Here is a 24,360-nt window from a genome sequence, read left to right as displayed (position 1 = left end):
GAGCAAGGAGACACTTATGTCAAGAAGGCATCAAACGGGAGGAGTCCTGGCCATATCATGCATCGCTGAAAGATCGAGCATTCAATCCAAGCAAATAAGGGGCTCAAGAGCAACGAAGGTCTTTCCTCGTTTTAATTAGCTTATGAGAGTCATTGTAATAATTACTTTTGTATTAGGGTTTTTAAATTTCTAAACATTGTATGTTTTTGGGGTTTTCAATTAATAGCACATTGGGATGACGTATAATTGCGTATTCTATCCTTCAAATTCGCGTTAGGCCTACCTCTGGCACAAAGGAGGTCCCGTGCATAATAGGTCGCGCTGTGTTCGCTCTATCTCCCTTCTACTATTTAATTCGTTGCCATGCAATATGTGTTTTGTTTTCTATGCAATATGTGTTGTTTGCTATGCAATATGTGTTTCTTTCGTCGTTGTTGGCTTAATATTCGCATTATTTTCAGCAGCAATCATTCGCACTATACTAACGCAATTTTCTTCATTTTTTTTTTAAGGTTTTCTTTTATTTTTATTATTCCCCCAAAGGTTGATTCGTGTTGACTACAAGCTGGCCGACCACCCGTACTTTACAAGATCAAAGACACGAGCATCCAGCGATATGAATGATTCAGGGGCATCCGAACAGAATGGCTTAGGATTTGTCGCCCTTCCGAGAGACGAACCCGAAGCTTCGGGAGGAGGGAACGACAAACTCATCGCCCAACTGGTGCAGCAAATAGCCAATATGCAAACTGAGATCGAGCGACTGCGAAATCTTACCAATCTATCCATCACCCTTAATACCCCTCATCACGAACAAAGAACAAATGCGACGCTTCCACCATCTTTTTCACCTGTTGACTCGCCCGCTCCTACAAACCCTCCGCTTTACACATGCCATCCAAATACTACCGATTCACAACAAACTAGCCAGCAACAAACCATCTCACAACAATCAAACCCACAACAAGCCATTCCACCACCAATCTGCCCGCAACAAACCATCCCGTCACAGACCGCCCCGCAACAAACCAACATACAACAAACCATCTCACAACCAAATGACCCGCAACAAGCCAACCCCCAGCCAATTAACTTTCAACAAACCAATCCGCCACCCTTCACCACTCCCTACATTCCTCAACCCACAAGCATCCCACCTAAAACTACCAAGCAACTCCAACACATACCATTGGCACACACCGCTAGCCATAATACGCAGTACATGTGCCACCGGTATGTAGCGGAAGCTCAACCATTCACTACCCATTACAAGGTCGTGCAAAGATCCGAGCTTGACCCTTATGAGGAGATGGAAAGGGAAGCTAGGGCAAGAGCGGATGAGAATGTTGCAAAAGAAATCCGTAGTCTGAAGGAAGCATTCAGAAGCATCCAAACCCACAAGGGTTGCGAAGGACTTGAATACGAGGATCTGTATATCCATCCCGACATTGAGTTACCTGCTGGGTATAAGGTGCTAAAATTTGATATGTTTGATGGAAAAGGAAATCTTCGGGCCCATTTGAGATCGTACTGTGATAAGCTTGTTGGAGTGGGGAAAGATCAAGCTATCAGGATGAAGGCATTGTTTATAAGAGTCCGACGGGAGAAGCACTTGATTGGTACACATGCCAAGATCCGCGAAATGGCGTAGTTGGGGAGAAATGGCGCAAGAATTTATGGATAGGTTCGGGTTTAACACCGAGAAACCGTCCCCGCACGTATTCTATTTGATGAAGTTGGAAAGGAAGTCGACAGAAACTTTCAGAGAGTACGCTATGCGATGGAGGGCAGAAGCCGCAAAGGTCCAGCCCCCGATGGCTGAAAGTGAGATGACGACGCTTTTTGTACAATCTCTAAAAGATGCAACATATTATGAGAGGTTGATAAGCGCCATCGGGTAAAAGTTTTCTGAAGTTATGAGGATGGGAGATTTTATAGAAGAAGGTATCAAGACAGGGAGAATCACAAATTTGGCGGCTTTGCAAGCAACGAGTAAGGCAATTCAATCAGATTCAATTAAGAAGAAGAAGGACGGAGTGTCCGCGGTCATGACCATCCAGGAACGTAGACCAAACCAGATGTTAACCTACCAATACCCTTCCTCCCAGCCCGCATATTACAGCCAATACACCCAAACCCCTCAGCCCTATTACAAGCCTCCACCCGCTCCTTACCCTGTTTACCACACCCAGTCAACATATTGTCCACCTCGAGCACCTGCCTATCAAAACCCCTCACGATACCAACCAACCTACTCGCCTCAACCCCAATATCAACCACAAAACCGTCCACAAAATGCACTCAGACCTCGCCCAAACTTCGAAAGAAAACCCATTAAAACTTATACACCATTAGCCGAACCTTTAGCCCAATTGTATGAAAGATTGAGAACCGCAGGGATACTCCAACCGATTCAAGGCAGAGTTCCTAATCCCCTTCCTGGATGGTATGACGGGACTAAGCGTTGTGCATACCACTCAGGAGTTGCCGGACACGATACTGAAAATTGCCTTACTCTTAAAGATAAAGTCGAGGCGTTGATCAAAGAAGAGTCATCCGGCTCAAGGGTCTCCCCAAATATAAATGACAAGCCTCGCGCAATCATGGTGATGCAAATGTGAACATGATCACCATTGATGAAGAATGTAATCTGGAAGGGACTATCGTGCCAGTCAAAGAAGGGGAAAATGTGGAATCATCAGCCTTTATCGCTCCTGTAATTACTGTTCAAGTGAGGGCACCGATTGAAGTGGAAATACTCACTCCCCGCCCTAAGATCACAGCCTTAGTTGCTCAGGCACCCTCTTTCAATACCAAAGCAGTTCCTTGGAATTACTAAGCTAATGAAAAGAACAAAGGAAAAACAAAGGTGGTTGTAGAAATGACAAGATCTGGGCGGTGTTATGCCCCTGAAGAGGTAGCACGAGGAGCACCAAGCAAAGAAAATGGCCAAAATAAGCTGTGACTGAGGCTGAGGTTGAAGAATTTTGGAGGAAAATGCCAACCAAAGAATATTCTGTTGTAGAACAATTGAAGAAAACACCAGCCCAGATTTCTTTATTGTCATTATTGATGAGTTCTGAAGCTCATAGGAGCGCTTTAGCAAAAGTACTGAATGAAGCTTATGTTCCGTTTAAGCTTATGTTCGTCGGGGAAAAGGCATCGTGAGAGAAATCCTTGAAGCCCACAAAGTCTGACGGAGCGACGACTTGAGAGACTGACAAAGAAAAAATTTGATGACCTATTTTTTGCGATAAATATGCTATAACTTATCTTTATTTTGGGTCTAAGGTATATTTTGAGTTAATAGCTTAAAGTTGAGCCATTTCTTTTTGCTGGCAGCCATACCATGGTCTTTTCCCAACTTATAACGGGTCTTATTGTGAGAGAATTAATTTTTAGACCATTAAAAAATGAATCAGCTTCTCTACATTTTTTTAATCAGATCTCTCTGAATGGACTAACTTCCGTACGTTCATGTTATAGCGATAGGGTCAAAATTCTTCACAGAATCGTTTTATTTAAGTTAAATTCAACAATAATACACAAAAAGATCTATACCTGACTCAAATAGCAAACATCTTACTTTAGATATAGGATGCCACGTGTGCTTATAATGTGGCTTGGGAAACCTCTATAATAATTTTGAGTCCATCCGTATCAAACTTTAATGAAAAATTCGATTCCGTCATCGTAAATCATTTTAGCGTGGGAACGAGCATGATTTGATAACTCAATTAATGCAATGGAAATTAGAAAGGGAAAACAACACAAACTACCCCTTGAATGTAAAATATTACTCTCCCATGCTGTCTTCTAAATTAATTTTGCTTTTTACCCAATCGGCCGAAAATATTTACATTGAGTATCCTCACTGTGGAAATGATTGCTTCCTCCATAATACCATCACAAAGATATTTATATATCATGATGGTATCATGGAGGAAGAGAAGGACTGAAACTCCATGATATCGTCTCAGTATATTTATGTACCTCGATGGTATCACGATGAAACGAGGAGTGTGTCATTCAACGAATCGTGTTTATACTTTTGTTATATACCATCATGTATATAAGATGATGGTATCATAAAGGTTTTTTTTTTTCTTTTTTAAGATAAGTGTGTCCTTTGAATAAATGAACATGATATCATTTCAGTATATTTATATACCATGTTGGTATCATAATTTTAAGGGTATTTATCAGATATAGTATCCAACTCTTTTCAAATTTTACCAAAATGAAGTAAAAATATCCAACAGATGTGCACAACCTATGCATTGATATGTATACACTTATTGTATATTATATGTATAGATATACAAAACCTATACATTTGCTGGTTATTCTTTAAACTAGATCACCCAAAGGTATTCGGCAGTAGCTATCCCTTAATAATATAAGATCTTCTGCTATTTTTTTGTTGCTTAAAGCTTTTCAATTTGCACTTGTATTTATTATAGCTTTTGGAGGGACAAGCTTACTCAATGATCCAACAGGAATTGGAATATAGCAGGTGTCATTTCCAATCTTTTTCCTCGCCATTACACAAGTTATTTTTTTTGCAAATCCAAAGAGTCTTTTTCTTCCTTTGTACATTCTTTCCAATTTAAACACGTTTGGGGTTGGGAGAGTTGAATTCTATAAGAAGCTCTCTTAATTTCTTTGACAGGATTGTTGCCAAACAAGAACTCCCATGTGTATATAGAAGCCATTCATCGGAATCAATGTGGTTAGCAGCTTTGAAGATCAATTACTTAGATGATTCAAGAAAAATATGTTTTTGATAAGATTACTTAAATTTTCTTCACTCCTTAATGAGTGCAATGTATTTAAGAAACTAGTAATTTCAGCCAAATGAGTTCACCCTTTTTTTCTTTTAATATTTTTAGGGCATCTTTGATGTCTCCAAATACTAGAATGGTAAAAATTGTTTCTCTTGAGAGTAACAACAGCAACAGTATATACTATTTACGCGGCCTTAACAGTACCTTGAGAAGATAGAAAGGTTGTTTCGATAAACAAAAAAATTATGTGTGCACCTTTGATGTCGCCAAATACTAGAATAGTAAAAATTGCTTCTTTCAGAGTAATAAAAGTATATACTATTTACGCAACCTTAACATGCTTGTGAAGGAAGAGAGGAGGTTGTTTCGATAGACAAAAAATTTATGTGTGCGTCAAGGAGTCGAACCCGGTCTATTACGAGGGAAGGCAATTATCCTAACCGTTGGACTACAAACGCTTGTTCTTGAGAGCATGCTGAGCATTTTATCCATATTATGTTCAATTCCCTTGCAGGCTGTAATGCAAGGTATATATTCTCCTAGCTAGTGTGTTTTATGTTATGCAGTTGAAAATTCTTTTTCTGGAGCCGGACCCTATTGGAACTGTAGCAAAAGCGAGTCATCATTGGATAATTGTTACTTTTTATGGACCCAAACCAAACCTAGATAATCTATCCATTATCGGGATGAAACTTGAGTGAAGTTAAGTGGAGATTCAAACCGCCTAATGTTGAAGTCTCTCTCTTTGTAATTTTTTTTTTATATATGAAAACTTCAAAAAAATGTCATAAAAGAATCCACAAAATTTGCAATTGAGAAGAAACAAGCTAGGTTTGTGATGACTTGTCAATCTTTTATCACCAAGTCAAATCTAACATGATAGAAGCTTTGTGTAAGATGTTATAAAGAAGGGGAATAAGATTTTCTCTGAGGGCTCAAAATGAGTCAAAACCGGCTTTTGTACCTACGGTCTAACCAATTGAGAGAGAACTCTACTAGATCCTTTTCGGAGGCGATTTATGAAAAAATTATTATGTGTCTCACACAACTGATGCTAATTGTGTGAGTTTCTTTTTGTCAGCTCACAAGTTGCTGGTTCGAAATCCTACCCTTTTGGGCCCACAAACTTTTGTTTCACCAATTCTTACACAATTAGTATTAGTTGTGTGAGACACATAATGGAAATTAAGTTGTTTATTGTCTGGTCTGAATACCAAAGCATATGAGCATTAGTTGATAGTTTAGATTGATTATGTGAATTGTGATTGAGATATGAAATCTCTTAATTGATACTTCTAAATTATATACCTGTCTTAATTGTTGCTTATGTGTTCTCATCACTCCATAATACTCGTTTAAAATAGAAAAGAGTTAAGATTGAGCCTTTTTGCTTTATAGCCCTGTTGCTTATTATGTGCATGTCATGTTCATGATGTCATATGGTATCTCATGCATATTACACTTGAGGATACATATGTGATGTCTAATGGAAAGTGGTTCCGGACGCAGTGATGCGAATGGTAAAGAGCCGAATTAGGTAAAGACATGCAAATAAAGCCGAAATGGCTAAAGATAGGTAAATGGAGCCGAATTGGCTAAAGACATGTAAATGGAACCAAATTGTCTAAGTGTTGAGATTGAAGCCTAAATGGCTAGGAACCTGATGGGAAATGGCTCCGGGTGCTGTATGGACTTTGCGAGTCCCTCATGGGTCACGTATTCCATATTACGGAGTGTGTATATATCGGTGATGGAAAAATCTTGCATTGCATTTGCATATCATACTATTTCATCGACTTACATGTTGTTTGACTTATTTCACTTAATGGTGGAAATGTACCTATCTTACCTAAGTGACTACTTGAGTACTTGTTGACTTGGAGGATTTCTCTACTTAAGACTTGTTAGTTTATAATTATTGCCTTGTTGAAATAATCACGGTTAAGTGTGGAAGTAAACATTCGGAAGACCAACTCTCAAAGCTTCAGATCGCTTGGCGATGCCGTTTCACCATAAATCATTTCTAAAGGACTTTGCACTTGTTGGACCTTTTTACGTTCATCGATTATATTCCTAGGAGCATGAGCGAGGCATCGAGACTTCACGACCAAGGAGGTTGCTTCAAGGATTCGGGTAAGAGATACTACGTCTAGAGCTTTTTCATTATCATGTAATTCTTTCTTCTTTACTTATTTTTGTCTTTTCTTATTTGTAGAAACCCATATCGCTTACTATTTTAAGTATGTATTTCCATTTTAGTAGTTCTTGTACTGTGACACCTGATTTTGTGATGATAGTACTTGTATTTCCGTTTATCTATGACTATGAGACTTTATTATGTCCTTTAAGTGGTTTTCTTTATTTCTTCGCATATTGTACTTGTAAAATTGATCTAATCGGTTGTGGATGGTTCGCCTACCGTGTGGGGAGTGCCTTCACAACTTTGCAATTTGGGTCGTGACACTTCAAGGCTCATAGTTTCATATGTTCAAACTCCACTGATAAGTGGCAAGTCTTTCCACATACCAATCGAGATAATGACATACCAATAACATCTTGAAAGTCGTCCTATAATTCCAAAGGGCATCGTAAAGTTTCCTTGACCAATAAGCTTGGTGTATATTCATTGTTCGTGTGAATGTTCTTTAACTCCCAGATCAGTTGGACAATTAAACAACAACAACATATTCAGTGTAATCCCACAAAGTGGGATCTGAGGAGGATAAAATGTATGCAGACCTTAACCCTATTTTGGAAGGTAGAGAGATTGTTTCCGGTAGACCCTTGACTCGAGGAAAAACAATTAAAAGCAGTTTGGAAAAAGGATAAGCAATATCAAAGCCCCGGGTCAAAAAGGAAAGGAACCATAACTACAATACAATAGTATGCTAGGCCAGCTTTAAACCTTTTTTGAACACTTCAACATGTCCATTTTTGGGATGATACATCGTCATCACTTTGTGTTTGACCACATATTTCTCGAGTTTATCATTCATATATCTTGTATAACCTAGGCCAGCTTTAAACATCGTATAGGTGAATAAAAGTCCGTTTTTCTACTTTGGCATGAAATTATTTAACTTGTTCTCCTAGATGATAAGGGAATGTATAGCAATTATTGATGGAGGAGCTTCAATGCCTCAAATTATGTTCTTTTAATCTTCGGAAAAGGCTCAAACATGCCATATTAGAAATGGCTCATTTATGCCACTCATCAATAGTTTGGCTCATTTATGCCATTAAACTGTAAGAAATTGGCTCATTTATGCCATCAAACTATAGAAAATGGCTCATTTATTAATATTCGTTATTTGTTACCAAAATGATTATCCATCCATTTTTCATTAACGCATATTTTATAATACCGTATATGACACGTGGCCTCCAATTAGAGGTCTACGTCGTTTAATTAAATCGCCCAATTTTAAATACCAAATTAATAAAAATCCGACCCATACACCTTATCCACCCACAACCATAATCTAGTTGGAGGCCACGTGTCATATAACACTATTGATTGTAAAATTAACAAATGAAATATGACATGAATGAGTCATTCTTTACTTATGCGATGACATAAATGAAATAAACTATTCAAAGAAATTACAATAAATGAGTCATTTCCTATAGTTTGATGGCATAAGTCAAGTAAACTTTATTGAACATTAGCACAAGCCAAAAAATTCAAGTCATTATATTAATTGGATTGACATATTTCCCTTTTCCGTTTAATCTTTGAATGCAGGATACAGTGCTACCTACTTAATTGGATTGAACCTTGGTATGGAAACTTACTAAGTGATCACTTGTATGATTTGATCAATTGCTTTATAACTCTATTTGAAATTAGCCTGTCTGATTACTGCAATTCATTTTCGAGCAGTTATATGTATCGTCGGGAGAGAAATAATACTTGCCAATCTAGAACAAATAGGGGTAGTTCTTCAGAAATTCCTTGATTCACTTAATAAATTTGCAACTCATTCAATCAAAATCATGTCTGGAAGCAGGAGCGGGTGGGAATAGAAATTTACAGTAGTAGTCTAAACATGTGGATAAAACAAATGGGGTAAATGAAAGGTACAAGAAATAGTCTTTGTTATTATTGTTGACACCAAGTACAAGTAGAAGAATAAACAGCCTGATGAAAAGCATTACTTGGAGTCATCATGATAAAGAAACAAGGACTATTTACATAATAATTAGACAAAGTAGAACAATAATCCTGCTTTAATCTTTCTCTAGTCGCAGTTCCATCAATAAAGAAGCAATATCTACAAATCATTAATCAACAACTTTAAATCTTGATAATGCATTTATCTATTTCTACACCTTTCTGTTGGAAATGAGGTCTGCAAATCAATCTCGTCAAGCCAAGCACCAGCATAATTTTTACATCCTTTGTTGGCTCTGTCTGCTCTCTCACCTCATACCACAGTATTGGTGCTCGTAAAATTTCAAGAACTGCTCTTCCTTCCTCCTTCTCCGAAGGCCCCGATTGGTTCTGCAAGAATGTGCTTCATTGCCTTCACTCCTAGTGGATTACCCTTGCTCTGTATCAATAAAAGCAATCGCGTGAGTATAGAAAAAATCATATACACCAACCATAATAGTGGACCATTAACTCAGAAAAGATGGGGAGTAACATGCTATAACCAGTTAAATTACACTGATGATATCCAAATATTTTATGTGTGCGCATAAAACTTAGGATTACTTACAATTGAGCAAGTTCCTGCACGGACGTTGCAGACAGGATAGTCGTGTGGGCAGCAACTATAGTGGTCTTCACAACATGTAGCTCCTTCAAGCGGGCAGCATCCCCAAGAGAAGCATTGGTTATAGTACTCAAAGACACAACAGCAAGTGGTGGCCTCGGGGCATTGAGAATATTTATCACAGGTTGTGGGTGGCTTTACGGGAGATGGAGGAGATGGACCGGGGTTAGGAGGATTTTGGCCTGTCTTTACTGGATATGAAGGCTCTATGGCTAATCCACACAAGCCTTTAGAGCTGGCAACGTTACGTTGGACTCTGAGGTAGCCTTTCTCTCCCCAGTTAGCGCCCCACGAGTTCCTGATAATCCAATAATCCATACCGTTCTCAGCACCATATCCAACAGCAACCACACCATGGTCCACTGCCGTACCACACTTTCCAGTAAAGATACCCTGAAATTACAAGTATGTATTAGAATTTAGAACCAAATAAAAGTTAATCGCGTGAATTAGTTGGCTGTGATCATTGGTATATCATAGTTTTTCGAACTACAATTAAGAGTTCATTAGCTAATGCAGCCAACGTTATCCTTATGTTACATTCTTTGGTCGAAAGGAAACTACTGTCTTTGATCAAAACGCAAAATTTTACTGGAAAGACATTAATTGAGGGCGCGTAGTTATTGCTTGTTTAGGAAAAAGATAGGCCAATGTCAGAATAAAAACATTACCGATTTGTAGTGCTGGAAGTCTCTGCCACCAGCTTCAATAGCAATGCTCACAGGTTGATTTGCAACAGCCTTTTGCAGTGCCTTTTCATCATTAACAGGAACATCTTCATATCCATCTATCGTAACAACCTTGGCATTTTTCTGCATAACACAAATGTTTCAGAAAAACAACCCCTCAATTCACTACATACACAAATAAAATGTCACGTCTTTAACAGTTTAAACTTTTTAGATACAACATTTTACACACTTTAATACTCGCATTCAATTCATTTCAATAATGTAATTGAAATCAAGAATGTAAAACTGACCCTTGATAGGTCGCATCTACCATCACGGGCAGTGTAAGGGTAGTCTTCTTCGGTGTCAATTCCTCCATTTTTGATAATGAAATCAAAGGCATAGTCCATAAGACCGCCATTGCAACCTTCATTATAGGAAGTATCACAATCCACCAGCTCTTGCTCCGATAGTGATATCGCGTCACCAGTTACTATCGCGTTTACTGCTTCAACAGAAGCAATGGCAGAGAATGCCCAACAACTCCCTGGTTCATTTCACCAGTTGATTAGTACACATATTCAGCAATACAACAAATTTAATGAATTGAAGTAAACAAATGTTAAGCTATTTTTATGGTTGAGGCACATAATCTAGTGATAGTGATAGTTTAGTAGTAAAATTACTATATGTAAAAAGAGGCAAATATACCCCTCAACTTTGTGATATAGAGCTAATATACTCCTCGCTAAAAAAGGAATCAAATATACCCTCGTCGTTACACAAAAGGTGCATATTTACCCTTTTCACTAACAGACTCCTATTTTTCGAATTAAAAATCATTTATCCCTTTTTTTAAATTAAAAATTACCTTTTTCCTTTAATAAATTAGTGAGCCGTTATTCTTTATTCTTGACCCAACCCAGACCGAACCGATATAAGAAAAATGTCTCTCTAATGTTTTATTCAACAAACACAACCGACGTATTTTTGCTCTATATCAACAAACACAATCGGGGTATATTTGCACTACTTCTTTACCAAGGGATATATTTGCTCTATATCTACGTATTAAAGTTGCAACATTAGACTCTCCTTAGACCCTTATCTTTTTCTCCCCTCTACTCCATTCTCCAAAAAAAAAAAAAAAAATGAAATTTAAGAAAATCATAGAATTTAAACATATTTCAGATTGGTCAAAAAGCTTCAAGATGCCAAAAGAAAAAATTTCCGGAATCTATTAAAGGACGGACTGTACAAGAGAAGTAAGCCAAAGAGGTTGCGTGTAATAAATATTTTTTATTTTTTAAAATGCCAAACATTTTAGAACTAATTAGTTTCCCAAATGACTAACATTTGAAATCTGAAGAGTTTTTTTTTTTCACAAAAAATAATGTACGTCAATGTCATGTGATATCTAGAAGGCTGAAAGTGACATTATTGCGTCACCTAGTGTACAGTTTATATCAACTTGCAAATTACATATAACAAATATTTATTAGCATCAATTACTGAGCATCTTCCATCATTATCAAGTTGTGCTGTTAAAGCTTAACACCATAATTATATTGCTCATGTATAAAAAGAAGGGTCGGGGAATATAATGACAGAGAAAACACGAAAAGAAAAAAGATATATCTTCTCCTCTCTTTCATTAATTATGATTTAAACTTATAGGTTCGTAATTTTCAAGAAAATTATTATACTCACTATTTATACAATTCTGTTTAGCTACCAGTTTCACTACTCCCTCCTTAATTCATGCTGTGTATTGGTTCGTTACGTAAATAAATAGATTCAAATTGTTATCAAGAGAATCTCTAAAAGCTAAGTTAAGGCATATGAAAACAAAAAATATCTAAATACAAAACAGTGGGGAATAATAAGTGCAAGACACTAGATCAGACATACAGATTCTTTTGACGCACTACAAGACAATTTGTATAATGGAGTCGTTGAATGAAGTGACCACTAATCTTAAAAGCTTAAATCCTGGAATACTTTAGTTGTTTTATTTGATTTGACTTGTATGCAAATAATTTTTGTAATACCATTATAATTTAACTTATTATAATAAGCTATCTATTTCAAATTAATAATTCATTTATTATGAAAAAAAATTATAGTTAGGTTTTTGATGACCTGATAAAATAATAATTATATTTCACACCATCAAAATAAGAGATAATCTTTTATGTCAAATACTACTTTTCATTAGAAATGTTTGTTACACTTTCAAGTCTGCTCCTGTAATTAAAGGTCTTTTTAAACTAACTCAATATTTAAAAAATCAAAATTTAAGGTAGAGGAAAGACTATCTCCCGAATGGGCCTTATCCGGCGCAAATAACATGCATTAATCGGGCTTCAATATGAATATCGGACCCCGAATTAAAAAAAAAAAAAAAAAGAGTCATATGTAAGTTGAGTGAGGCTAGTATTATTTTCTTTATTCGTCAAGTTCGTGAAATTACTTTATATTAATTGATGATGATAGCGGAACACCACTAGGTCTAGTTAAAGTTATATACACTGCTATTAATATATCTATTTTTAAAAGACTTACCTGTAGATATTTGGATAACCCGTGAAAGTTCTTTTTATATAACTTAAAACTCATCTCTACACACTTTGATAACATATAAAATCGTGATAACCTCATCTACGAAAAGACATTTAAATAATTTTAGACCCATAAATAAATAAAAAAATCAAAAAAAGCTATAGCTAAATTAACTTACCACAGCTTCCTTGATTTTTAACACCAACAAGAACACCTTTTTCTCTCCAATCAACTGATTCAGGCAAGTTATCTCCAACTTTAGGAACATACCTATCACTTTTATTCCTATTCAACCTCCGGCGATCACCAGAACCCTTAGTACCTAAGTACATCGACCTATACTCCTCATTAGTCAAGTCAGCAAACTTAGTCAATCCTAGCTTATAACTCTTATTAGGTACAGAATTCTGTTCATCTATGTACTTCAAGTTATCCTTAAAAATCTCAAACCTCATGTCCTTTTCGTCTAACGCGTTGTACGATTTGTCGTGCTCAACTAGCCACGACTCGTACAACGCTAGGACTTCATCGTCGGTTCGACGATGAATATGGTTGTCATCGTAGGTTATGATGGACATGTCGGATGCATAGGATAAGGTAGAGAAGAGGAACATGAGAAGTAGGGATATGGTGAGAGTTGCCATGGTTGGCTGATTTTTCTTTTGTTCCTTGTTTGTTGGAGAAGAAAGGAGAAGGGGATTGGGGGAGAAGTGGAGAATGAGGAGTGTTATAAAGGGAAGGAGAAGGGGTATTTTTGGAAATGTAGAGGTGTGTGTATAATAATTGAGTGTATACGTATTTTACGGCTTGTAGGAAAAGATGAAAAACGGAGAGAAGATATACGAAATTAGGGGTCATTTCGTTCGCTGACTAAATTATACTAGGATTGTAGTCATGGATTATAATTTTTGGACTAACTTATCCCACGGGAGTTGGGATAAAACAATCCCAATTTTGATGGGATGATATGTACAATTAAAAGTTTGGAATTAAAGTTATATTGTGTTTGATTGACGATATAAATTTGTCTCATAATATCGTTGGGATAAATTTATACCATCAATCAAATACAATATAAATTGAATCTCAAACTTAATTTTAAAATGTCTCATTTTATCCCGTATCAAACGACTCCTTAGTGACCGAGTGTAGACTTATGACGAAGTTAAAAAAAGGCCCAAAAAAGAGTGATAGTAAACAATAAACATATACCAAATTTTTTTCACATATTCCTTTATCACATATATAACTTACACCTAAAACAAGAGCAGAAGATACAAATAATACTTTAACCCCTCCGAATTTATACCATTTAGACACCATATCATCAAATTCTATGTATCTTGCTCACACTTTTTAAATCAAATTCTATTATAAAGGACATACTATTATATTTAGAGTCTCGTTAAATTGGAATTTTTGTTTTATCCTTGATTATTTGGTTTTATAGTCGAAAACATATTAGAGATCCGTTTAACATCATAAATTTTAAAGATCATATATATGATTTTTTTGAAGAATGGAAGTTGAGATTCTGATTTTTGTCCTACTAGTGGAGAATAAATTTTTAAAATGGAGATTCTTATCTACTACTATTACATGGTATCAAAGAAGGAAACGTTGCCTGATCTGATTGGATAAGAAAAGACTGGATGGGCCTTGTTATTCACTCCTGTAGGTCCCACTCCGACAATCTAACTATTAAAATTTGTGCTTACTCCGTATCAAAAAAATTATCTTAATTTAAAAATAAAAAAAGACTTTTAAAATTTATAATTTAAAATAAGTCTTAGATATTTATGTAATTGTAAATTATCTCATAAAATTAAATTATTTCTAAATATATAAATATATTAATTTTTTAGAATAATCTAATAAAAAAAATAAGATAATATTTTTGAGACGGTAAAGTATATCCTTTTTCCTGTCGTGTTCTTTCTCTCTCTCTCTCCCCTGCTATTCTTTTATTTTAGTTGGTGGATTGTTATGACACCTTTTGAAAAAATCAGCCATATTCGGGAAGGTAGATATATATAAGCTATATTACTATATTATATAAGAGCAAATGTGAGGACTTTTGTAGTCCTCACAATAATTTCCCAATTTTTTAAAAAAAATTTAATTAATTACTTTTATGTCCTAATCTTATTTATTTAAGTCAATTTTTTTGTTGTTTGTTTTTTAAAGCCTCCTTTTCAAAAGTTTCCATCGATTCTCCACTTTGTAGTCCTCATGTATAATTTTCAAATTTTTTTGTTTGCTTTTTAATTAATTACTTTTAGGTCCTAATCTTATTTATTTAAGTCAATTTTTTTGTTTTTGTTTTTAAAGTCTACTTTTCAAAAAAAATATCGAACCTCCCACCTCATTTTTCACGTTTTTTTATTTTTGCATGGAATATGTGTCGATATCCGGGTTCGAGCCCAATTAATTCATCATAATTAGCACCGCATCGCGCCTATTCGGGGAGAGCGCTTCCTCCAAAGATTTTTTTTTCATATCCATGTTCGAACCCCTAATCCCCGATTAAGTTATCATGCTAAATAGCTTTCCTCCATCCGTACCATTTAAATTATGTATTTGTCTTAAAAGTTCATTAACTATGTATAGATTATTTATTTAGAACTAAATAACTTCATAAAATTAGGATACATAAGTTATAATGTCAAATTTAATTTTCAAATTTGATTTGAATTAAATAATTTCATCAAAATGGAAGTTAAAATATTAAAGCGATGGAATGAAAATTTTGCTTTATATAACTATGATAATAGTTTACTACAATATATATTGTTGTTGTTGTCAAAGTACAAAATTGTACTAACACAAATTATATTTTTTAGTTAAAATATCTACTTTTATTTGGAAACAAATTCACCGGCTTGACATTGTAACGACCCATTTGGTCGTTTAGCACTTTTAGGCATAATATTCCTAAAACACCCTTTTCGTGGTCAAATCTTCGCTGTCTATAGTCCGCGATAACGGTGATTCGGTTATTTAATTGACGAGTTTTAGTCCTCATTTGACATGCGAGGACGAATGTTCTAAAGGAGGGGAGAATGTCACACTCCATAATAATCCTTGCTACTTGTATTAAAACAAGAAAGAATGAGTTAAGAAGGGTCAAGGAAAGTTAATCGAGTTAGTAAGAATATCGTTATAAATATGGTTGTCTTAAGTATCTCGAGGTGACTCGGTAACCTAAAGGATTTGAAATCGCGTTATGAGTATGTATATGAGGTAATGTGAGTGACCTTTAAAGTATTTGAGATTATTAGTAATGATATAGAAGATGGGCAAAAGATAGGAATATACTTTTTCGATTGGAGTTTCGTCGAAGCTTTGCGAGTTCTACTTATGGTTATTGTGATTCTACGGACCCTTCGAGACATGTATATGAATTGTTATGGAGGTAAATGACTGTGTATATGTATGTATAAGAGGTTACATGAGGTTGGAAGAGGATTAGAAGTTAAACGAAATGAATCGGAACAATTTCGGTAAAATCTCGGACCCGATTTTAGCCTATATTGTAGGAGGCATATCTCCTAGTATATGAGGAGTTTTAAGGTGTTTCAAAAGCCTAAAATTAAGTTCATCGAGTCTAGTTTGCAACGCAACAAACAGCTCGTCAAAATGATATCGGGTAAAGAGATATGGATGATTCAAGTCGTTGAGTATTAAGACTATCTCAAGATACAAAGTAGAGACTTTAACTTCCGATTTCGTTTGAAGTCACAATTTATCTACAAATTTTGTTTGGTATAGAAGCATTAATGGAAATTAGGAACTACTTAATCGTGGTGTTAAGTTAAAATTAGTGGCAACAATGAGCCAATATGAACATTAACATGCCATGTCCAAAAGATGACTCAAAGTCATCTTAAATAAGACTACTATGGAGACATACAAATATACATTTAAATGTGATTCATCCACTACACTTACATTATATTGTGGACAACCAAATTGAAAGAAAGGAGTGTGGAATTCAGCCAAGTGACTGAAAATAAGGCATCCATGTGAAGCATGCATTTGAATATTTAAGCATCTACTACTTTATGAAAGTATACATTGTTTTAGGAGGACATAACATGGTGGAGGGATCATTTCACATTAAATATTGCTCATTCATCTTGGCATAATTACAATGGACAAAGGATGGTGTATGAATCATTCACCACACATACAATTGTCTTGTAAACAATTGAAAAGAAAGAAGAAAGGAGAAACAAGAAGGTGAGGCTTGGCCTAAAGTTGCCTAAAGTTGTAGAAAAAAATGGAATTTTAAGTGTAAAGTTAATGGAGTGACTCATGCCATAAGTGGAGCATGTGACCAACTTGTAGGCATCAAAGTTGAACCAAATAATGACTAAGGAATCAGCCATTACATTCATTTCAACTTCACACACAAAAAGAAAGAAAACCTCTAGAGAGAGAGAGCATTCGGCCAAGGGGCTGATTTTTGAGCCCTTTGAGTCTTGATCCAAAAATTATTTTCCAAGGTGTTTCAACCCTTTAGAAGGTCCCTAAAATGTGAAGATAGTCTTTGGAGCAACAAGAACCATTTCCATCTCAAGTCACCAACTCTAGCCAAGTAGAGAAGTCGAGTTGTCAAGGTAAGATCTAACTTTCTTTTCATGTATTAAGGGTGATGTAGATGTGTGAATATAAGTTGTATGCATGAAATAAGGTGTGTTGATGTTGGAACATGATGGTAGTTATGGGGTTATATGTGTTGATGTTGAAGTATGGTTGTAACTTGACGAACATGAATCGCGTGCATAAAATCATGAAAGTTGGTGTTGGAATGTTAGTTGGCCGTAGGAATTGTTTTGGTGGAATTAATGGACTGATTTTCTTTAATAAATATGGTTGTTACTATCATAGATCTCATGGTAAAAAGAATGAAAAGAATTGGAAGGTTAAAGGTGAAGTTATGTTAGTATGAAAATGGTTGAATCTATGATTTTATGTGAGAGATGTTGAAGCATGGTGTAGCCGTGTGTGGATCGTTTTGTGAAGAAGTTAGTGAACTGTTTTTACTTGATATTTTGATTGTTATTATCATGAATTTTATGATGGAAAGGAAGGTGTTTAATGGTTGGAGTTGAAACTAAAGTCATTTGTGAGTTGTTATAAGGATTATAAAAATGACGATATAGCGTAGTTGCGTATGAATTGATGTTGTACTTGTCGTGTGGATAGCTGGTCATAACTTACTGAAATTATATGAAAAGAAGACATGAAATGATGTATAAAAATCGCATGTGGTTGGCTTAGTATGTTCGTAAACGTTTGCAAGAATTCCGAACATCGTTATGTTGTCGGTTAGAGACTGCTTTTGGACATGTTGTGGTAGTGGACTGTTTTGGACTTGTGTTTTCATTAAGTTGGAAAGAATAATTATAAGTTAAGAGTATACATCATATTGTATGTTGGATGGGCTGTTATAAGTTGTTACATGAAAACGTTAAGGCTACAAACTAATAAAAGTAACTTGAGAATGTCGAAGCCGTATGTGAATCGTTATTGCATGTTATGAATGTGGGAATTTTTAGAATATTGTGTGGGCTGTCCGGATTGGTATTGAACACATAATTATTGATGTTGTATTGGTAATATGTGGTTGGTTTAGATACAAGAGAAAACATCGCCTAAACATCTAGAAAGGAGTTACTAACGTTAGAATACGTTTGAATCTCCCCGTAGCTTAACCATAGTTGTTGGCGTCTTAATATAGGTTAAAGTATTATTGGGTAGCGTACACATATTGTGTGACGAATAAGCACTAAAGACCTGGTCCGATCGGAAGCACTTCGAAGGAAAAAGCTTTGGCGTGAAAGTTCGTGACACACTGTCGGCGTTGAGGTAGGTTACGGTTTACTTTATGTCTAGACTCGGTTAGCGAAACGTATGTAAATAGTAGTGATTGACGGGGAAAGCATGATAGGCCTTCGGGCATGGTGTGAGGTAAATTCCATCTAGGTTGGTATTGCCACATTATGTGGGCTTGTCGCCATTATTACGATATTGTTATGTGGGCTCGTCGCCATTATTACGATATTGTTATGTGATTTCATTGTATTGTGATTTCATGTATTTGATATAATTCTCTCTCTCTTGTTATCCACCGGTCATATGGAAGAGGAAGGTTATTACTGAGAATTGAATATTGAATTGCAATTCCTAGTATGAATCTATGGAACCTATGATTGCGGTGATTATTGAGGTTGATTCCATGCGAGGCATGCATCCCATATTCTATGTGCTATGTGATGTAATTATCACCTAGTTGTATCTTTATCACATACTAGCTCCTCACCTTATGAAAGGGAAGGGTAATATTGATGATTGAGCCGTGGGCAATAATATGACTTGTACTTGTTTATTGCATATTGGTGATATAATTGAGATCGATATCATGCATGACATGCTTTCATATTACTCTTATGTTGTTATATTGGTGAGGAGAGTGATTGAGAGACTCCGAGGTTTCTCCGGAGATTGAGAGTGACGAGAGACTCAGGTTTCTGCCGGAGATTGAGAGTGACAGAGAGACTCCGAGGTTTTACGCCGGGAGATTGTGAGTGTTTGTTGCCCGAGGTTTCTTGCCGGGAACGATGGAGTGTCCGATGCCCGAGGTCTTTGCCGGGATCGTGAGAGTGTGCTCGTGATCCGAGGTTATATTCGGAGCGAGTGGTACATGGACTTCGCGGGTCCCCCATGGGTCATGACTATGAGGCATTGCCATAGCATGTGTGTACGGGAGTGGAGTGTGAGAGGTGACTCTTCGCATTGCGCATAACATTTACATAGCACGACATTGCATTGCGCTAGCACTCCATTTGAATGGTCATTCATGTCATTGCATTGGCACATTCTCTCGATTGATTCTTGATTTGTGAATTACTGAGTTGTTGTTTGTGAGTATTTATTTTAAAGGTTGGATGGAATCGAGGTTTATAGAATTCTCCCTAGGCTTATAATCCGAGATATTGAGATCCCCGTGACTATCGTTAATGCAAGACTTTCTCACGTGTAGATGTGTGTGTGTTTGATTACTTATCTCTTTACTTGTTAGTTGCTTCTTGTTTATATGCGTGAACTAACCATTAATAGGCCTATGATACCTACGAGCCTAGTGTTGTGCTCATACTACTCTTGCTACCTTTCCTTCTGAGTGTAGAGTTATTTTCGGTGATGTTCGGAGTCTCACGACCGTTTCGAGGCATTCGTCAAAGACGTTTGGGTGATTCTCAGCTATTTGAGATAATGCAACCCGTAGTCTCTCCTTAGATTCTAGACCCGATTGTTCTCTATCCTTCAAATTAAGGTAGTCGTATCCGATTTGGGTCGTGACAAGTCGTTATTAGGTTATTCAAATTGTAAACTTCTGTGTCCTTCTTGTATGTTGTCGCCACATTATAATTTGGGATTTTGGGAATTTCTTATAATAATAGCATTTATTCCGCATGTTGTATCAAATTAAGGTAGTTTCCGATACGTGGTTCGCCCACCAGGAAGGTTAGTGTGGTGCCCGTACGATCCATGATTTGGGTCGTGACAAGTTGGTATCGAAGCCGTTATTACCCGGTTGATAGAGTACAAGAGCAATGTCTAGGGTCAGAGTCCTATTTATAGTATTTTTTCTCGAAAGGTGTGTGTAAGGCACATGATACACTTATAATTGGGAGGCTAGCAAAGACATGGTATTTTGGAAGGATGTGACAAAGGCATTCTTTCATTATTTCGTGCTACTTCTATGAAATTCAAATTGATTAGTATCTAGTAGCGATCCCAATTGGTATCCGAAATTCTTTCGTTTTACCTTCTTCCGGTGATGATGAGAGCTCGTCCTTAAATTCTTGTGCGAACGGTTGTTTCCGACATGTTGTGGTACAATACCAAAGAGTGTTGATTCGTGTTGTCCTAATTTAGATGCATGACTAAGTTCGAACTGTCTAGCTATGACTCGAGGTTTCAACTCTTGCGTTGTGACAAGGAGTCGTGATTAGGCTCGTTATCGTGAGGTTGGTTGAAGAGATTTCTTTGAGAGGTGATTCGGGTTGACCAAAGGATAGCGAAAAAAAAAAAAGAAAAAAATCATAGGACCTCCATATTTATAGTATTGGGTTTTCTCGAAAGAGGGAAAAAAAAATGCATTTATGGCTTAATAAGAGCGATTTGTTCGATGATATGATCGGTTTTGGGAAGTTAGTATACGAACAAGGTAAAAGGGGAATTAGTTCTTATGGTATTTTTGGCAAGAGTGTTATCGACGAAAGAATATGTGATGATGGTCGTTGAAAATCAAAGGCGTAACAAAAAAAAAAAAAAAAAATTGAAGTCAACGGATATCATTTGATCCACTTTGAGAGAAGGTTTCATTATGAAAATTTTGGAATTCAATTATTTGAATAAATTATTTATTTTGGGGAAACGTGTTCTGATTGGCGATTTGAAGATTCTGTTAGATTTGAAATATTATTTATGACCTGTAGAAATTGATGGAGCTAACTTTAGAGTTCGTTTGGTTAGCTTTTGATAATTAAAATGGTTTTAGCATTAAATATGCCTCTTTATGGTGAAAAGATGGTCACGGAACGAAATAAGACTCGGATTCAAAGTTTATTGATTCTGTTAATATTGATGTTTATGGCTTATGGGGATTGGTGGTGTCATTCCCAAGGAGATCGGATGAGAATCAGAGAAGAAAATATAAGTTTTGAAATTTTGAAGTTCTAAGTTGAGCGAAAGTTGACTTTTGAGTAAACGTGGCCGAAATTGAATTCTGATAGTTCTTTTAAGTCTAGAATGTGATTTATGACTTAGTCGAGTAGTTGGTTTGGTTCCAGAGAGGTTCGGGTGTGATTTGAGTCACTGGTTGAGAAACTGGTTAAGTCAAGAAATTTGAGTTCACCTTGATAAAAACGGATCAAAATGATCCCGTTTGGATGTTTTGAGTTCGAGCAGGTTCGTATGATGATTTTGGACTTGTCCACAAACTTTGATTTGATTCCGATGAGTTTCGGACGTATTCGGGTTGTATGATGTTTGTTTTTTTTTGTTCCGACATCGTTTTGAGCAAAAGGGTACCATTATGAGCAAACAACCTTTGTTTTGTGTTTCGATTGAACCGTTAGATCCGTATCGTAATTTCGGAGCTGTAGCAACAAGTCTCCTCGCGTTTCGCCATCGTATGAGGGAGATATGACAATTTTACTAAAGGAATTCACTGCTAGTTTTTCTGGTGTAATTTTGCTTAAAAGTTGAAATTGCTACGAAATTCGTATTAAAAAATCATAGTCTTTCCAAAAACTTTAAACCACCATATCTCATTCATTATAAGGTCAAACTGAGTGATTCAAAAGCCTAACTTGAGTGAAATTTCATAAGGAATCCGCTGGAAGCATCAAAAGCGAGTTTTGGGATCAGTTGGCACGAGAAACGAGGCAGAACAGCTGGGCATTTTTGTTATTAATGTTGCTTTTGGGTTCCTCATAATATTGAAAGCTTGGACTTAGGAGAATTCAAAGGCGTCTCCAAGTTCCTTCAATGGGAGTAAGGTCTAAACCATAATATAAAGTATTTCCCCCTGATTCAATTCCTTAGTTTAAACTTTAATCCGGAATTTCTAAAGTAGAAATTGGGGTTTATCCATGAAAAGTGGGTTGTGGATTCCGTTGAGTTAAAGTATGATTAAATTAATGGGTTACGTTAGTACTTGGTAGTGATTTAAGGTACTATGGTCGCAAGAGGTTATAGGGTGATCGGATGGTGTCCTACGAACTTGGCTCGCGGGGTATTCGGGTGGTATGCTTCTCGCATTGTGATTTGGAAGTGTAAGTAAGACTTAGAATTAGCAAGGTCGGGCGTGAGTGGATCGGTTGTTGGGATCGCTTAAGGTTGCTCCGCTAAAGCAAGGAGTCTTTCCCGACAAGAGTATGTTGTGGTTTCGGGTTGGTCTTCATGTATTCCTAAGGAGTCGTGGTACGAAGAAAATTTAAGAATGGTGAAAGATGGTTAAGAAACTGAATACTTTACCGCCTCGTAGGGCAAGGTTTGCGTCTTATTCTAAGGTTGGTGTGGTTCTATGAAAATTGTGGGGCCTATCGATAACATTCATAGGTTTGGTTATAGATTAGAACATTTCGACAAAAGCAGGCTATATTCGAAAACCGAGGATGGGGGAAAATTTGAATTTGGAAATATGAAAATTAGGTCTTTTATCTAAGTTAGAGGGAGTTCCCGCTAGTAAGGCGAGAGAGAAATGTTTATGATGCATTCCGTAGAGGTTTCGCATTGTCCTATTAAAGATTCTTTAGTTACCGCCGCCGTTCAATTTTCGTGTCGTCGAGGACGAGCGATTGTTTAATCGTATCCGATGTAACGACCCATTTGGTCGTTTAGCACTTTTAGGCATAATATTCCTAAAACACCCTTTTCGGGTCAAATCTTGCTGCCTATAGTCGCGATAACGGGTGATTCGGTTATTTAATTGACGAGTTTTAGTCCTCATTTGACATGCGAGGACGAATGTTCTAAAGGAGGGGAGAATGTCACACTCCATAATAATCCTTGCTACTTGTATTAAAACAAGAAAGAATGAGTTAAGAAGGTTCAAGGAAAGTTAATCGAGTTAGTAAGAATATCGTTATAAATATGGTTGTCTTAAGTATCTCGAGGTGACCTGGTAACCTAAAGGATTTGAAATCGCGTTATGAGTATGTATATGAGGTAATGTGAGTGACCTTTTAAAGTATTTGAGATTATTAGTAATGATATAGAAGATGGGCAAAAGATAGGAATATACTTTTTCGATTGGAGTTTCGTCGAAGCTTTCGTAGTTCTACTTATGGTTATTGTGATTCTACGGACCCTTCGAGACATGTATATGAATTGTTATGGAGGTAAATGACTGTGTATATGTATGTATAAGAGGTTACATGAGGTTGGAAGAGGATTAGAAGTTAAACGAAATGAATCGGAACAATTTCAAAAATCTCGACCCGATTTTAGCCTATATTGTAGGAGGCATATCTCCTAGTATATGAGGAGTTTTAAGGTGTTTCAAAAGCCTAAAATTAAGTTCATGAGTCTAGTTTGCAACGCAACAAACAGCTCGTCAAAATGATATCGGGGTAAAGAGATATGGATGATTCAAGTCGGGCCGAGTATTAAGACTATCTCAAGATACAAAGTAGACTTTAACTTCCGATTTCGTTTGAAGTCACAATTTATCTACAAATTTTGTTTGGTATAGAAGCATTAATGGAAATTAGGAACTACTTAATCGTGGTGTTAAGTTAAAATTAGTGGCAACAATGAGCCAATATGAACATTAACATGCCATGTCCAAAAGATGACTCAAAGTCATCTTAAATAAGACTACTATGGGAGACATACAAATATACATTTAAATGTGATTCATCCACTACACTTACATTATATTGTGGACAACCAAATTGAAAGAAAGGAGTGTGGAATTCAGCCAAGTGACTGAAAATAAGGCATCCATGTGAAGCATGCATTTGAATATTTAAGCATCTACTACTT

General features: G+C 36.3%; 1 protein-coding gene across 1 annotated transcript; it reads right to left on the bottom strand.

The window, feature by feature from the left end:
- Window positions 1-8,868: 8,868 nt before the first annotated feature.
- Window positions 8,869-13,500, bottom strand: LOC132041144 (low-temperature-induced cysteine proteinase-like). Its single transcript, XM_059431961.1, has 5 exons — window positions 12,977-13,500; window positions 10,548-10,783; window positions 10,237-10,377; window positions 9,509-9,958; window positions 8,869-9,340 (listed from the first exon to the last, which is right to left on the bottom strand). Exons 1-5 carry the CDS (start codon window positions 13,440-13,442, stop codon window positions 9,245-9,247), a joined length of 1,389 nt encoding a protein of 462 aa, XP_059287944.1. The 5' UTR covers window positions 13,443-13,500; the 3' UTR covers window positions 8,869-9,244.
- Window positions 13,501-24,360: the final 10,860 nt, after the last annotated feature.

The sequence above is a fragment of the Lycium ferocissimum genome, chromosome 12 (assembly GCF_029784015.1).
Source record: "Lycium ferocissimum isolate CSIRO_LF1 chromosome 12, AGI_CSIRO_Lferr_CH_V1, whole genome shotgun sequence".
NCBI lineage: Eukaryota > Viridiplantae > Streptophyta > Magnoliopsida > Solanales > Solanaceae > Lycium > Lycium ferocissimum.
Note: the sequence above shows the minus strand (reverse complement) of the source record. Positions and strands in the feature narration are given on the sequence as shown.

Excerpts from the sequence above, each read along its gene's own strand:
- LOC132041144 (XM_059431961.1), bottom strand. The coding sequence starts at position 13,442 with ATGGCAACTCTCACCATATCCCTACTTCTCATGTTCCTCTTCTCTACC. Across the intron at positions 10,378-10,547 it reads GTAGATGCGACCTATCAAGG|AAAAATGCCAAGGTTGTTAC; the intron begins GTCAGTTTTACA and ends TGTGTTATGCAG. Across the intron at positions 9,959-10,236 it reads ACTTCCAGCACTACAAATCG|GGTATCTTTACTGGAAAGTG; the intron begins GTAATGTTTTTA and ends TTGTAATTTCAG.